At 35.7% G+C, this 14,472-nt stretch overlaps 1 protein-coding gene across 1 annotated transcript; it reads right to left on the bottom strand.

Annotated features, from left to right (window-relative positions):
• Positions 1–14,099, bottom strand: LOC118752485 (A disintegrin and metalloproteinase with thrombospondin motifs 20; the record flags this gene model as incomplete). Its single annotated transcript, XM_036487400.1, has 10 exons — positions 14,093–14,099; positions 13,358–13,822; positions 13,133–13,220; positions 12,865–13,011; positions 11,707–11,862; positions 10,940–11,514; positions 10,656–10,835; positions 9,821–9,946; positions 110–336; positions 1–24 (listed from the first exon to the last, which is right to left on the bottom strand). Coding segments are annotated over exons 1-10 (1,995 nt in total), but the record flags the coding sequence as incomplete, so codon positions are not given.
• Between the last annotated feature and the right edge of the window lie 373 nt (positions 14,100–14,472).

Here is a 14,472-nt window from a genome sequence, read left to right as displayed (position 1 = left end):
TGCATTGGTGCTCATGGAAATAATCTGTGCAGAGAGAGAGAGAGAGAGAATTAACGAAAGACAATGTAGCGAATCACGGCAATCATGGCAGTCCAGCGCATGCGCTTACCTCTACAATCAGATCACGTTTCAGTTTGCGTGAGAATGTGGTATTTACACGCTCGACTAAATTCTTGGCGCCATTGTATTCGAAGGTTACGCCTGCATAGAATTTTACATTGCGGAAGCTGCTAATGAGCGTGTTGCCATTGAGTAATGAGTTGCGTTCATCGTCGCGCAGCACAATGTAATTTTCATCGTGATAACCCGGCTGGGTGATGACAATGTTGGATGCACCTGTAAAAGCGACAAAAAAGAGGGATTGCAAATGTGAAGGAGAGTTTTTAAGAAAATTTTTAAACGAGAAAATAATTTATATACATTAGACTGAATCACTCCCCATTTTTAACTGCTTTTTTGAACATATGTTCAGACAATTTCAGGACTATTTCGGGACTATTTTCCGAAAATTTCAGGTTCGTTTTGCGAAAATTTCATTTCTATTTTCCGAAAATTTCAGTTTCGTTTCGGGACCTGTTCAGGACAATTTCGGGATTAGTTCGGGAACATTTTAGGACTAGTTCCCTACAATTTAGGGAACAGTTCATGACTCTTTCTTTTTTTTGACTAATTTGGGACTATTTCGGGTTCATTTTCGGACTAATATGGTACCATTTCATAGCTGTAATGGAGGTTGTTGACTGCTTTGTGAGGGATATTACAGCCCCTTGGGGGGAAAAAATAAATAAATTCATACTTAAATTTAAAAGAAGGAAAAATAAATAAAAAAGGTTTCTAAAATTAAATTAAATAAAAAAATATATTTTTCTTGTTAAAACAATGAAACCTTAAAATTTTAAAAGAAAAAATAATTAAATTAATAAAAATAAAGAAAGAGTAAGTTCCTAAAACTTATGGCGTTTCCTTTTTCTAAAAAAAAATGTTCGTTCCTATATGGCAACATTAATATAGCGCAACATTTCAAAGGAGGAACACTCAAGATGCTGAGAAAAGAAATCGAAAACTTTACAGCCCTGTCAGAGTAAATGCAACATTATTCCGAGAAAATAAAACGCTATTAAACGAAATTAAACAAATTTTTATTTTTTTATAAAACAATAGAATCAAAAAATTTAAATAAAAAGCAATAAATTTTAAAGTAGGAAAAAATACGTAAACAAATTTTTTTTTTAAATTAAATAAAATTAGAAATATGTATACATACTGCCGGCAAAAAGTATTGACACAGCAAATTTTTCACAATATATACAACATAAAAATATAATTCCTAAACTTTGTGGAAAACTCGCGAAAATGCAGCAAATTTTCAACTTTTTAATCAGATTTATATCAGATATATTTTTATGTTTTTGTTGCAGAATGAACAATATTTTTATAAAACATTGGCGCAAAAACATTAGAAAAAAATGTTGCATATATTGTGAAAGATTTGCTGTGCCAATACTTTTTGCCGGCAGTGTATGTATGTATTTCTGTTTGCAATAAAATCTAATATCTAAGATATAAATACATTAAAAGATAAAATTAAAAAATCCGACGATTCGCACTTCGGATTACTCGCATGGCATGCCAGTACTTTGCTCACTTAGCCATTGGAGCAGCGCGTACAAAATGATATACATACATGCATACATCTCCATTTGGAGCTTGAGCGCTTTCTGTTTTTTCCACGCGAAAGTTGGCAATACAGCTTTTCTTTGTAAATTTTTCAACCTAGCTTGCCTACTGTCTCTCAATTGTCTTACAAAAGACTTGCAACTATCTTAGCCAGAATAGCCCCGTTGGATGTAGCATGTAGCTCCACGGGCATATAATACAGCAAAGCATCCGTTATGAATGTATCGCATCATAGAGTTATTTTGGTACACTCTAATGTATATACTGGTAATATTTTTTCTAGCGCGTGAACGTCATTAATTTTTCCAACTGTCAATTAAAGTAGACAATTTGATTGACAGTTCACTCCCATCTATTCAATTAGCTACTTTATCAATAAAATTTTAAATTTTTTTATAAATAAAAAAAAAATTTGATTATTTTGTATTCATATCAATGCGCGTATGCTGTTTACAATTCACGCAACAGTTCAGTTGTTCAGCAACTATTTTTAAAATCGACTGTCGATTTTCCCGCGCATGGAATTATTATTTATTACAATTCAAGTAACGTGCAACAAATACACTATAACATTTATGGGTGTATGTGTGTATGTATGTACATAAGTGCGATAGTACAACACATGCAATTAAGTAAAATGCCAAGCAATTTGTATGCGTCGCGTTAATTGTTGCTACTGGCTTGGTTGGCGCATATTTACATATTTGCACTTTTGCGATTATCAATTTTCTAATTGCCATAGAATAATCAACGTGGATTTACTTGCATACATACATACGTACGCACACATATTGAGGTTAATGTACCAGCAATTGACAAATGCATATACATTTACATTTCCACTCACTAATAAATACATAGAAATCCATTTATGTTTTGTTGATTTGTTGATTTGATCGCCACAAACTTTTATTTGGCGCGTCGAGCAGACAGACAGATAGCCGGCGCCATCAGCTGACGCACGGCGATAACTCTATAACCTTGAACTTGAACTTTCTAGCTGATGGCGCTGTGTAAAGAGGCCCATATTTTCGCGGAACATTAGCTGTCATAAAGGCATGCAAACCTATTGAATTTTGCATATAAATACTTAGGCATGCGCTTGCGTCCGCAAATAATTTGAAAATTATAATAAAAATTATTTTTGCAAATTATTGCTTGGCGTTGATTTGCATGGGTGTCAAATTGCTAGTTTGACAATTTGTTGACTGTTTTAACTGTGCGAATACTCGTGCAAGTCCCAGTTGAGAAAATTTCACGGAATAAACGCATTAACTGATAAGAGATGAACATTTGTGTGCTAAAAATACCGCAGTTTTTGAACAGAAAAAATTATAGACGTATCTTTGCTCGAGCAATTCCGGAATCGAAAAACCTATGCCCAACGAATGGTTTGTGCCTCGACACAAATTTTTTACAAAACTCTAACTTCTTTTTCTCATGAAGGAGGTTAGGCTAAGGTCGCGCTTTGACTTTACGGCAGAGTCCTTTGTGATACCCCCAACCCTGAGTACCGAGGACAAAGTTTCTTAGGCTACGTGAATCGCACGATACGCTAGGTCATGTACCTAGCCTTAGGCGGGAGCTATCAGTTACGAAGGAACCTCAGAGCCAGCCTAAAGCTGCGATCTTAGTTATTTAGACCGCATCTTCACAAAAGTTGGAGAGCTTAAGATAAAGTATTGGGTTGATTCTGGCTCATCGCCCTCTAAGGTACAGATACGACAGTGAGGATCCGGTGATATATATGGTCACATCGCGTGTTGGGTTCGTGTCGACCGCACTGGAATATAAATTGCGGCTATGTGTGTCCAAACCATCCCTGGACGGCCGACGGTCCAACTTCGGCCAGAAAGACCTTGCAGTTGCATGTGTCTAGGTTTTTGTCTAGCGTCTGAGCTGACACGAAGAACATATATACGTCTAAGAGAAGCCCGCATATAGTCAACGGGACCACCACTCCACACAAGGTTTCATAACCCCTTATAAGTCTGACTAGGAAACAATCAGGCACAGCTGAAAGCAATGTCGGGAATTCATCTACTAGTCTTGAGCTCATCGTGAACAAGCCCAAGAGTCGGACTACCGCTTCGATGTCGCAGCAGATTCCACCTCGCTTTTCGACGTGGCACAATTGAGCACCCAAACGACTGCTTTTTTAATGACGGCTATATACCTCAGCCTGGATAAAACTACCGTGAGCTGAAAGCCTAAATTTTAGGTCGATGCCGGGTTTCCTGCTAAAGACCTCTCCCAAGAAATCTCGGCTGAAGACAAAACTTGAAATAGCTTTGCCCTAGGGTCAGGCCGGTAGCTACCTACCACCGATTTAAACATATAAGTGTTGGATGCTAAATGATTCGAATTCTTTAATATCTTAGGGAGTTAAACAATCCTATCAAATCATTACCGTAACATACGATCTAGACTTTTTTAAGCTGTCATAAATATTCGTTTCTCTAGTAGCATGTGCCTTCTAGAGCTATTGTTGCGTTGGGTAAAAAAAAAAATATTCAAATAAAAACAGAAAAGTCTAGACAATACATAGCTACAATTTATCAATTTAGACAATGTGAATTTTTTCGTTTGCGTCTTTTGATTTATTGGCAAACAAAACCAAGTTCAATGACATTTACAATTAAATTGGTCCAACTTGAAAACGAAATAGCATAGAAAGTATTTATTAATAATTAAATAGTTTTGCTTTTAATGGAAAAATTGGTATCACTTATTTTTAATTTTTCTGAACGGAGACTACTTTGAAATTATTCAACAATATTTATAAGAGCTAGTATTTAGTGAAAGTTAATAACATTTCGAGCGAAATGGATTGCAATTTGTATGTATACACTGTTTGGTTGCTTTGCAGATGTGTGGTGCACACACCAACGAAGACTTGTAGTGCAACTTTACCGTCCCTGCAGACCCTGACTCGTTGCGCCGAAGCTATTGGACCTAGACATTAATCCGGGAATAGAAAGTTAAACAATGCATTAAGGCGTACCTTATCATTGGTAATTAGCCTTGGCACTTAGATAATCTATTGTCAGTACCGGAATGCGTCTTTAAATCGTTATACTCTCATTAAGATTACAATTATCAAAAACTTTCAGGTACAAGTGACAGATCATTTCAGTTCCGGCCATAATATTTTACATAGAACTTTTTGCAGTATACCTAAAGTTATGCTCTACGCTAGACCCGAGCGACACATACCTCACGGCAGAAACTTTGTAAAGCTTTCCCGCATAACTTTCCAGTGCTTTTTAAATATTGTTCTACTACACTCAACAAGGCACGAAATGAAGAGGCACGGTCAGCCTGTCTAAACTTGAGAACATTAAGGACATCCAAAATACGAAGGTTAAGCTCAGATCCCTAGTCATACTAAATCTTCTCCGACACTGTACGAAAACTGTCGGCGCTGGATTCAGCGCGACGATAGTTTTCCGCCAAATTAAACAAAGGAGCTTACGATTTTATTAATTTCTTTTCTCCGTAAATAGACTAACGGTATCTTACCGATTTTAATCTAATCTTACACTATTATTATGTCCTGCGTGTCCTTACAGCAGCGACTTTGAGAAATAGCTTTTCCTCTATGCACGTCCGCATAAAATTTACAGAAATATGTATCACCCGCGGATATGTTTTGTTCCTGACTGAAGGACTGGTGTAAGACAGCCCGAAGGGTATGCTCTAACAAAGCCCTTCTTGGTAAGTTTTGAGCAAAGGAAAACAGGTAGTGTTTGTTTATCATTTTTTAGGTCTCCATAAAAGCAAGGTTAAAAATTCATGTACTTTTGTACTTAAAAATTTTCGAAAAAACTTGAAAAGCCCAACAGAAACTGCTAAAAATTACTGAGAAGTCTCGAACCATCCCGAGAGACACTGACAAACTCCCGGAAAAACATCAGAAAACACGTACAAGTTTCCAAAATTCTCGAAAACCCTCAAAAAGTTCCGAAAATACCTAATAAAATCCCCAAAAAATGAAAAATACTCAGTATTTCTTGAAAATTTCCGAAAATTTCAAAAGCGCGTTTAAGTTGCGAAAAAATCCAAAAGGTTTAAATACTCCAAAAGCAAAACTAATTTCAAAGTTCCGAACAAGTAAAACAAGTTCCGCAAAAATCCGAAAGGTCCCGAAAACTGTATACGATAATTCCGAAAAGAATCTTCTTCCAATCAGGAGTCAGTAAATCTGCTAAAAAAATAATTGGCAAATTTTCTCATTTATTTTTGCATTTCTCGAGTAAGTAATAAATGTGGTGACAGGTAATAAGATCAACGGAAGTAAGGTCAATTGACTTTATTTCCCACCCTGGTGCGAAATAAAGTCAATTGACATTATTACCTTTTTAAAAACGAAATAAAATCAATGGACGTTATTTCTCTTTCAAACATTAAATTTTCTTAGCTTCGCGGCGGCCCGCGTCAGCGCGCCACACCGCGCGCGTCGCGCTCGCGCTCGCGTCCCGCGTACCCAGCGCGACCGGCGCGCACACCACGTCACGCTACGCTACGTTCCTATTTTACTTCAAATGGCACTTAATTTTTCAATTTGGCACAAAATGCCAAAATGGCACTTTTGTAAAAAAAATAACATTTCAATACAGTTTTGTGAAATCCTTTGCGTGCACTTCTTTTGCTCAACTAAAATTTTCTAATTTATAAAGGCTTTTCGACTGGTTTATCTTATTTTATCATTGCACTTTTGTTTTGAAAATGTGGCTTTATTTTATTGCTAAATGTGAATGATTAAAAGGAATTACACCTTTTTTCGCACTTTTATTTTTCTATTTGGCACATTTTGGCACTTTTTTTATCCTCAATATGGCACCTCATAACTAAGGAGAGTTGGCAGCCCTGATTGGAAGATTTCTGCTGTGTTTTGAGGCAACAACTTGTCTGCAGTTAAAAAGCATATAATTTGTGTTTCAAAAGTGTGTGAAAACCAATCAATTAACTTATATGATCTCGGTTCCGATATTAAATAATCAATAATTGTTTATACCCGCATTTTGGCACATTGGCTCGTTGAATGTGCCATCTAATAAGTAGTGTCGTCGTTCTCCTTAGCTGCTTTTAATTGACTGCTGGCGTAGGCATAAATACAGTGTAAGAAAATTCTTTTTTTATAATTGTTTCCTTATAGAAAAGTTGGGTTCTTTTCCACCTTAGACATTCCGAATTCGTTCAAAATATGCTAGTTTAAAACACAGAATTCTTTCAGTGCTCCTCCGTGGTTTTTGGACATGTACTGATTCTTCAATTTAATAGTGTTCGCTTTATTTTTGTAGAAACGAAAAATGTTTTGCAAGTTATGGATCATTTCTCCACTCTTTCTTCAAATATTTCTCATATTCCAGCTGTGCGCAGGCATTTAGTTTTTCGCATCGTGTTTTTACATATTCGTAATAAAAATTTTTTTTTAATAGAATCACTTGGTGGTAGTTCATGATTGTGTGTGGATTAATATCACAACACTGAGGATTTGGCAAAAGCCTTTTTCTGCTATTAAAAAACAACACTTACGTGGCAATGTTTATTGTAAGAACAACATTTTTTTCTATGAATCGACATACTTTAAGCATTGTTGACGCTATTTCCATTTGAATGAGGAAATAGCGTCAATGACTTTATTTCCAAATTTTTGTTGACTTTATTTCGCTTTTGAAAAGGTAATAATGTCAATTGACTTTATTTCGCACCAGGGTGGGAAATAAAGTCAATTGACATTATTTCCATTGACCTTATTACCTGTCACCAATAAATGTGTTCAAGTGAGACGAGTCTCATGATACCTTCGAAAATTCGAAATGATATACACGCTATGCATGTTCATTAGGGTGCATTACTCTCCATACAAAGAAGTTACTGTTTTTCATCGAAATTATAAAATGTTTTATAGTTTAAACTTCTCCCAAGATGTTTCGGAAAAATATTAAGATTTACGTGAGCTTTAAAAATAACTCGAAAAATAGAGTTAAGTTAATAAATAAGTTAGTTTTTAAAAATAAATATGTAATCTTTCCAAAAGATCGATTCAGATGATAGAAAAGTTTAAGCTTAAAAGGTCTGCATCTTTAAAAACTTAAAAACTTAATCAACAGAATCAAAATAATGAGATTATTGATGCTATTTTAAAGTCGGTGCAGCCCCCGACTTATTTTGGCGGAAGTGTTAACACAATTTTTATTTTAGGGGGACACACTAATTTATATATGATGTGAGAGTGATAATTAAAAGCAAGCCCGTAGCCGTAGGGCTGAAAAAAAGTTTCATTACCAATTCTTATAGCATGTGGATGCTACGCTCTTTTTAGTTGCATTACCTTTACCTTGAAAATTCCCTTCAAATATGGATATATTTTGACCAAAACGGTGCAAACAAATTCACTTGTTACCATCAAAATCGTTTTTGTCCAAAACTTATTTTCGAACCCTAGATCCCTTTCAACTTTTACTGCCACATTTGCATTTTTTTTAAATAAAAACTTAAAAATATGTACATATATTCCTTAACAATCTCCGCTCAAAAGTCACCCCAAGCGAACTGATCCCAATCTACCCACTTTTGTTACCACTTCAAATACACTTACTGCAAATATATAACTCTCTCCTAGCTCATTAATACTTTTAAACACTTGCAGTCAATGCACACTTCCGCATATGGCAACTCAACATAAAAAAAAATTAAACAAATATTTATTTTCATACAACAATTATAAAAACATTTACAACAAAAGCAGCAAAAATGCAGGCAACAACCAAGATACATGTGTAATTACTGCGCACGGTGCGCCCAGGGTGACAAAAATGTGCTAATTGACCATTAGACGAGGCGAGAAATGACACGTTATGAGTGCATATGCACGTAGTTGTGTGTGTGTGTTGAGTGTTTATACATATGTACAATGGAATGTGTGCAATTTACGCGATGTGATTGCAGTACAAATGGCGCTTATACGACTAGGTGCACCCGATGTGACACTTGGCAGATGGATGGGTGGAAGGTGGGGGACGGAGATACAATAAATGCACATATGTATGCATAAATGTGGTGATGTATGTATGTATGTTTTTTATTAATGTGCGAAAAACATTGAAAATTAATATTAATGTAGTTTTTAAGCAGAGCTACACCAACAAAAAATGGGTTATGGATACTTGTGTGAGCGGATATAAATATAATTTATTAAAAAATTGTTACTCAGCAATAACGACACAACTCAAAACCCCTTACTATTGAAAACTAGCACATGTCTGTAATCTTTGTCTAAGGCATGTCTAATCTTTACTAAATCTGTATGACTGTTTTATAAATTTTTTATTATTTTTTTATGAAGATATAGCTTAGTATCTCAAAACATCAGGTAAATCTGAACTGAAAACCTTGTAGAATATTTATAAAAATTCGTCAAAGTTTAACCATTTAATTTTTGAGTACGCAGTTCTAGAGCCCATTAAATTTTAGTCGACAACGTTCTCAACGGGAATTATATAAGAACAAAACCCTGAGGATAGTTCGCAAAGCGATCAAAATTCGAACAATACTTTTGGGAAAATTTTTTATAGAACAAATTGGGAACAAAAGTCTCCGGAAGGTTTTGGCAAAGAACAAAGCAGGAACAAAAGTCTATGGAAATTTCTTTCGAAGAATAATCCTAGCAACTTAAGTCTCAGTATCTTTTTCTAATTTTTGTTCAAAATTAAAATTTTGACTTACATGATTTTTGTAAGATAACTTTCATAAAAAATAGGAAAATAGTTAAAAAATTTAAATGTCTCTTCCCTATTTATATTTTCACCACTGCATATCAAGATCTTTTTACTCGATTTTCCAAAAGTTAATCTGTCGCTTGTGCTCTTAATTGATTGCTAAATATCTTGCTGCAACATTGAAAGTTGTGCGCTAAAAAATTATGTTAATTTTTTGTTCTTGCTTTTGTTCACAAAGCACAAATGACTGTGCGCAATACACAGGTGAAATAAATTAATGTGACATATAAAAATCTAACAAGTTTTTATGGCACAGAATAGTCATTAGCGTGCATTTTTTAAGTGAAATAATGAAATAACCTTTGGTCTCTAGGAAAAAATATACATATAAAAAAAAAGTGGAAGACAAAATTTATTACCTTTTGGTATGGTTGTCACATAGTAATAGTATGACTCGGACTTGGATTTGAACAAATCGGAAACATAAAAGTTGCCAGTATGCTCCTGGCAGGTATCGTTGCGACCCTCACAAACGCCACATCTGTCTGTAAAAAGTAGGAAAAATGTGCGATTTAATAAATGTGTAAAAAAAAATTTAGAAAATAAAAATTACACTGTGCCACCATTTTATGACAATTTAAACCAGCCCAGCTTTCAGAAAATGTTAACAAAGTCCGGGCTGGTCTCGGCTATTGCACAGTGTTATCTAAGCAATACAAAATTTGTCAAAAAATTAAATTATTTTATTAGACGTACGTATATAAATTATAAAGCGCTAAATCAACGGCCACACAAAAAAATCAACACGTTGATATTTTTTTTTTATATTCAAATTTTCAAATAATTTTCGAAGCCACCCCGCATTGTCGTGTGAATGATGTGATGGCTGAATCATAATTATTTTTTTTTCATTAGCTCTACGCTAGCATTGAGGGACTCGTCATCATAGTACGTTGCCACATCACCTTGACTGTCCATCATTGGCACTATGTCGCTGCTAGTCCAGCTGTGCCGGCACTATGCGCATTCATCTGACCACGCCAATGGACATATAAATATTTTATTTATAAATATTCTTTCATTTTGTTTATATATAGATCTATATTTCATGGCCGGCGTTTGTCTGAAAATACACTTTTTGTTTAATAACTCACCGCATTTTCACGCACAGCCATTTCCGTCTATCGAAGTCATACCAATATTTACTTATTTTTCTTATGTCTAATAGATAATTTCAATTTTCGCCAATTTTACCTAATTTCGCCAGCGAATTCAATTCATTGTCACAACCTGCCGGCCGGCAAATGCCATTGACACACTTGTCAAAACTGTCGAATGAACATGTGGTGCCGTCTTTCACCTTGTCCGAGAGTTTAAAATACGCGCTGTTGTCTTCCAAGCGACAAAACAATTTGCATTTGTCCGCCGAGGACACTGGCAAAGGAAAAGGAAGAGGGAGAAGAAAAAAATTTAAAAAAATAAATAAAAAAATTTACCATAACAAATACTTATTGTTATCACTAAAATTATCCACTTACAACCATACTTGGGTATCCATTTGGCCGAACGTGCAATACCCTTGCTGGAGAAATTTCTGCCATTCATTTCGTAGCACTGCTGCTCACGCGAATCCATTGTGCCCGGCGGACATGCATGCGTATTGCACGAGCGATATTTCTTACGACTGCCTGCACAATATTTACCACCATTCTTCGGCAATGGATTGTTGCATTCCCGCTGTGATTCCTGTACGCCACCGCCACAAGTCAAACTGCAGGGTGTGAAAGCGCTCCATGCACCCCAACCGCCGTGTATGGCCTGCAACGATTTACCTTCACGCGGCACACATTCGCCCTTCTGACACCAGTGGCGGTCGTTGTTGCACGGAGTGCCATCGGCCCAGGGCAGATTGCTGCTGCGACAATCACTGCTGCTGCTATCCGTTTTGCACCACAAACGCTTGCATTCGCCATCGATGCGACAGTAGCGCGATTGATTGCCATGAATTAGCTGGCATTGATGGTTGAGCGAGTAGATCTCACCGGGCAACTTGGTGTTGAAGTTCTTAATGTAGAATGTGGGCGTATCTTCGAGGCAGGATTTGTCTTCTTTTCTACGGGGCGAGGGGAGAGTAGAGTTAACAAGCGGGAGAAAGTGTGAATAAATTAGAGGGGAGAGACCATAGTATTATACACAGCAAATAACTGTACTAAAACCACTTGAATAAGATTTGGTAAACATCTTCGGGTCTGTGCTAAATACAAATTAGGCTTTAAATTAATTACATTTTTTTTTAAGTACTTACTCTAAAAATTCCGAGACATAATTGCGCGAACAATCCGACCACGACCACGGATGAATGTCGCTGCCCATAATACTCGACATAATATGCATTTTATTTTTAGTGCCCGGACGATTGAAAGGTTTGCATAGATCATCGTCATCATGTGGCATATTTAACCTGAATAGAAGATATCATCAGAAATCATGAATGTGGGCTTAAAGCTTTTGCCTGAGGAGACCCCTAGTAAAATTTTTCGAAGAATAATTTTCTAGAATATATCAATCCTATAACAAACTACCAAATTTGCTTTTTCCGGGGTTTTTTGGAGTAAGGGTCAAAACGACCTTCTCAGTCGGGAGTTAATGGGTTAAAATGTTCCGCGAAAATATTTCCCATGCAATATTGCTATATTTGTTTTAACCTTTAATTTCGCATTGACATTTATTTTAATCATTTTTTCCACTTTTTTCAAACTACTTAGTTTTTAAAAATAGGAAATCACAAGGCTGGTTGCACTAAATGTCCTCATGGTTTCCTCACGATAATGAATGGTGTTTTGTTTTAATATTTACAATGTTTTCAAACAAAATTTTTTTTATAAAAATATGGTTCATGCTTTAACCAAAACCAGATACATATGTACATATTTGTTGAATTTTGCATTTTCTCTCTGTATTTTCTAAGCTCTGTATAAAGTTTGAAAGATTGATTTATATAATTTTGGGTCAAGCATGAACCCTATTTTTATGAAAAAATAACAAAAAAATTTTAACTTTAAAAACTTGCAAATATTTAGCAAAAATCACCATGTACTCATTTCTGCTCGCCACTGTACATATTCAAAAAAAAAAATATTAAAAATCGCTTATTTTACTAAATTTTGTATAAATTCTGATTAAAAATTCTGTATAAAAATTAATTGAATTCTTGTGAGTCCTATATAAAGTCTGAAAGTTTGATTTACATGGTTTTGGTTAAAACACGAACCATATTTTTATAAGAAAAAAAAAAACACAAAAACAAATTAGCTTGAAAATTATTGTAAATATTAAAAACAAAACACCATTCATCCAGTTTTGACCACCACTGTATATTAATACGCTACTTGCAGCAAGATTTCAAGTTTAAAGAAAATGTAAATAAGAAAACCAATATTTAAAACTAACTAATTCAACTTACACATGCCCCAACTCGTGCGCAATGGTAAATGCGGCCGGCAATCCATTATCCTGTACTATGGAACACGATCGACGCTTGCAGACAGTGCCCAGTTCTGCCAGACCCAAAGTGTCGCAGCGCTCACCTTCATTACCACAAATTTGATCGCTGCAAATAGAATTAAAAAAAAAAAATGTTTTGATGTCTTAAACTCAATTTTTGTTATAAAGTCTTTAGCATATTTCATATATGTAATATAAGTGGTTATTTTTCAAAGAATGCGGCTCACCGTGTAATGAGCATTGCTGTATCATAGTGGTAACCCTGCTTCGAAAAAATATTACAAAATTCCTTCAACATTTCAGACGCTGACTTGGCTAGAACGAGTAAAAATAAAATATGCAAAAATAAGTTTTAAAGAAATTGTAAAACCTCACAAGTGATTATCAATATTGGGAGCTACTGGGTCACAAAATACCACTACCACCACACAAACAAACACACAAATACGCACCTTTTCTGCGATCGTCACGCAGAATCAATATATTCGCCACAGAAATATAAATCGAATTGCCAATACTGGCATCAGCAAATATATTCGAAACAATCGATATTAGCGTAAGTATGTACGATTTCAAATCGGCACCGTGAAATTCACTCATCGTCTTATCGACAGCCACCAGCACTTCCATGGTGAAGACATGACGGTCGACGTAGTTGCGTTTCTTGCGATGCAGCTTTGTGAATAAACTCTCTTCGAGCTCCAGCAATTCCATGCCCAATGAATCGGCGGCGACTGCGTGTCTGGCATTGCGACGCGAATGACGCCACACTTTGTGCAACACCTCCGAATCGCCATCGCCCGTTTGATTGACCGGTTGTATGAGCAGTGAGCCAAAACTTGTTTTAATGTAACCAGTCTGTGTGGGCGAGAGAGAGAGAGAGACAGAGGTAAAGAAGGGGGTAGTGTTTATACTTGCTTTGGATGCATGTGTGTGCGTGTATGTGTTAAAATATGTGATTAAAAATTCTGAATTGGCACAGTCAACAGAGTATTCGCCCAGCAAACCTGATCTCGCACGTTCGATTCTTATTCGACTACTTGTTTTAAGCGACTATAGTCTCTTTCAGGGCCATAAAATAGCAATCGAGTGGCATTTTCCTCGCCACTGATTCTGGCGTCTGTCCGGACTAGTTGCAGCTTTTACAGGGTTTATTCCTATATGCCAGTATGTATATATGTATGTACCTATCATTTTCTCACCATCTTATGGCATTGGGTGTGATTTTTTTATTTATATTTATATGCTTGCATTCAACGTGTTTTTCTTTGTTTGCCCAGGGGACATGTGTGGGTCGCTTAGCACGATCGGTAGCATGTAACGATCAGACAAACATAGGTATGGCCGTATGTACGTGCGTATGTATGTGTAAATCTTTTATTAACATTAACAAATGGTTGAAAGCAACTACATAAAAGTGATTTATTGCAAATTGCAAATGCTTCTAATCAATGAATTTATGACCATCGGATGCTACTGTAAAGAAAGCGCCAACTGCAGCCACCGGCACAAATGCACACATTTTTTTTTTTTTTTTTTTTTTTTTTTTTTTTTTTTTTTTTTTTTT

Source organism: Rhagoletis pomonella, unplaced genomic scaffold (genome assembly GCF_013731165.1).
Source record: "Rhagoletis pomonella isolate Grant_MI unplaced genomic scaffold, Rhpom_1.0 Rhpom_scaffold_00001, whole genome shotgun sequence".
Lineage (NCBI taxonomy): Eukaryota > Metazoa > Arthropoda > Insecta > Diptera > Tephritidae > Rhagoletis > Rhagoletis pomonella.
The sequence above is the reverse complement of the archived record's forward strand: the minus strand, read 5'-3'. Positions and strand labels throughout refer to the sequence as shown.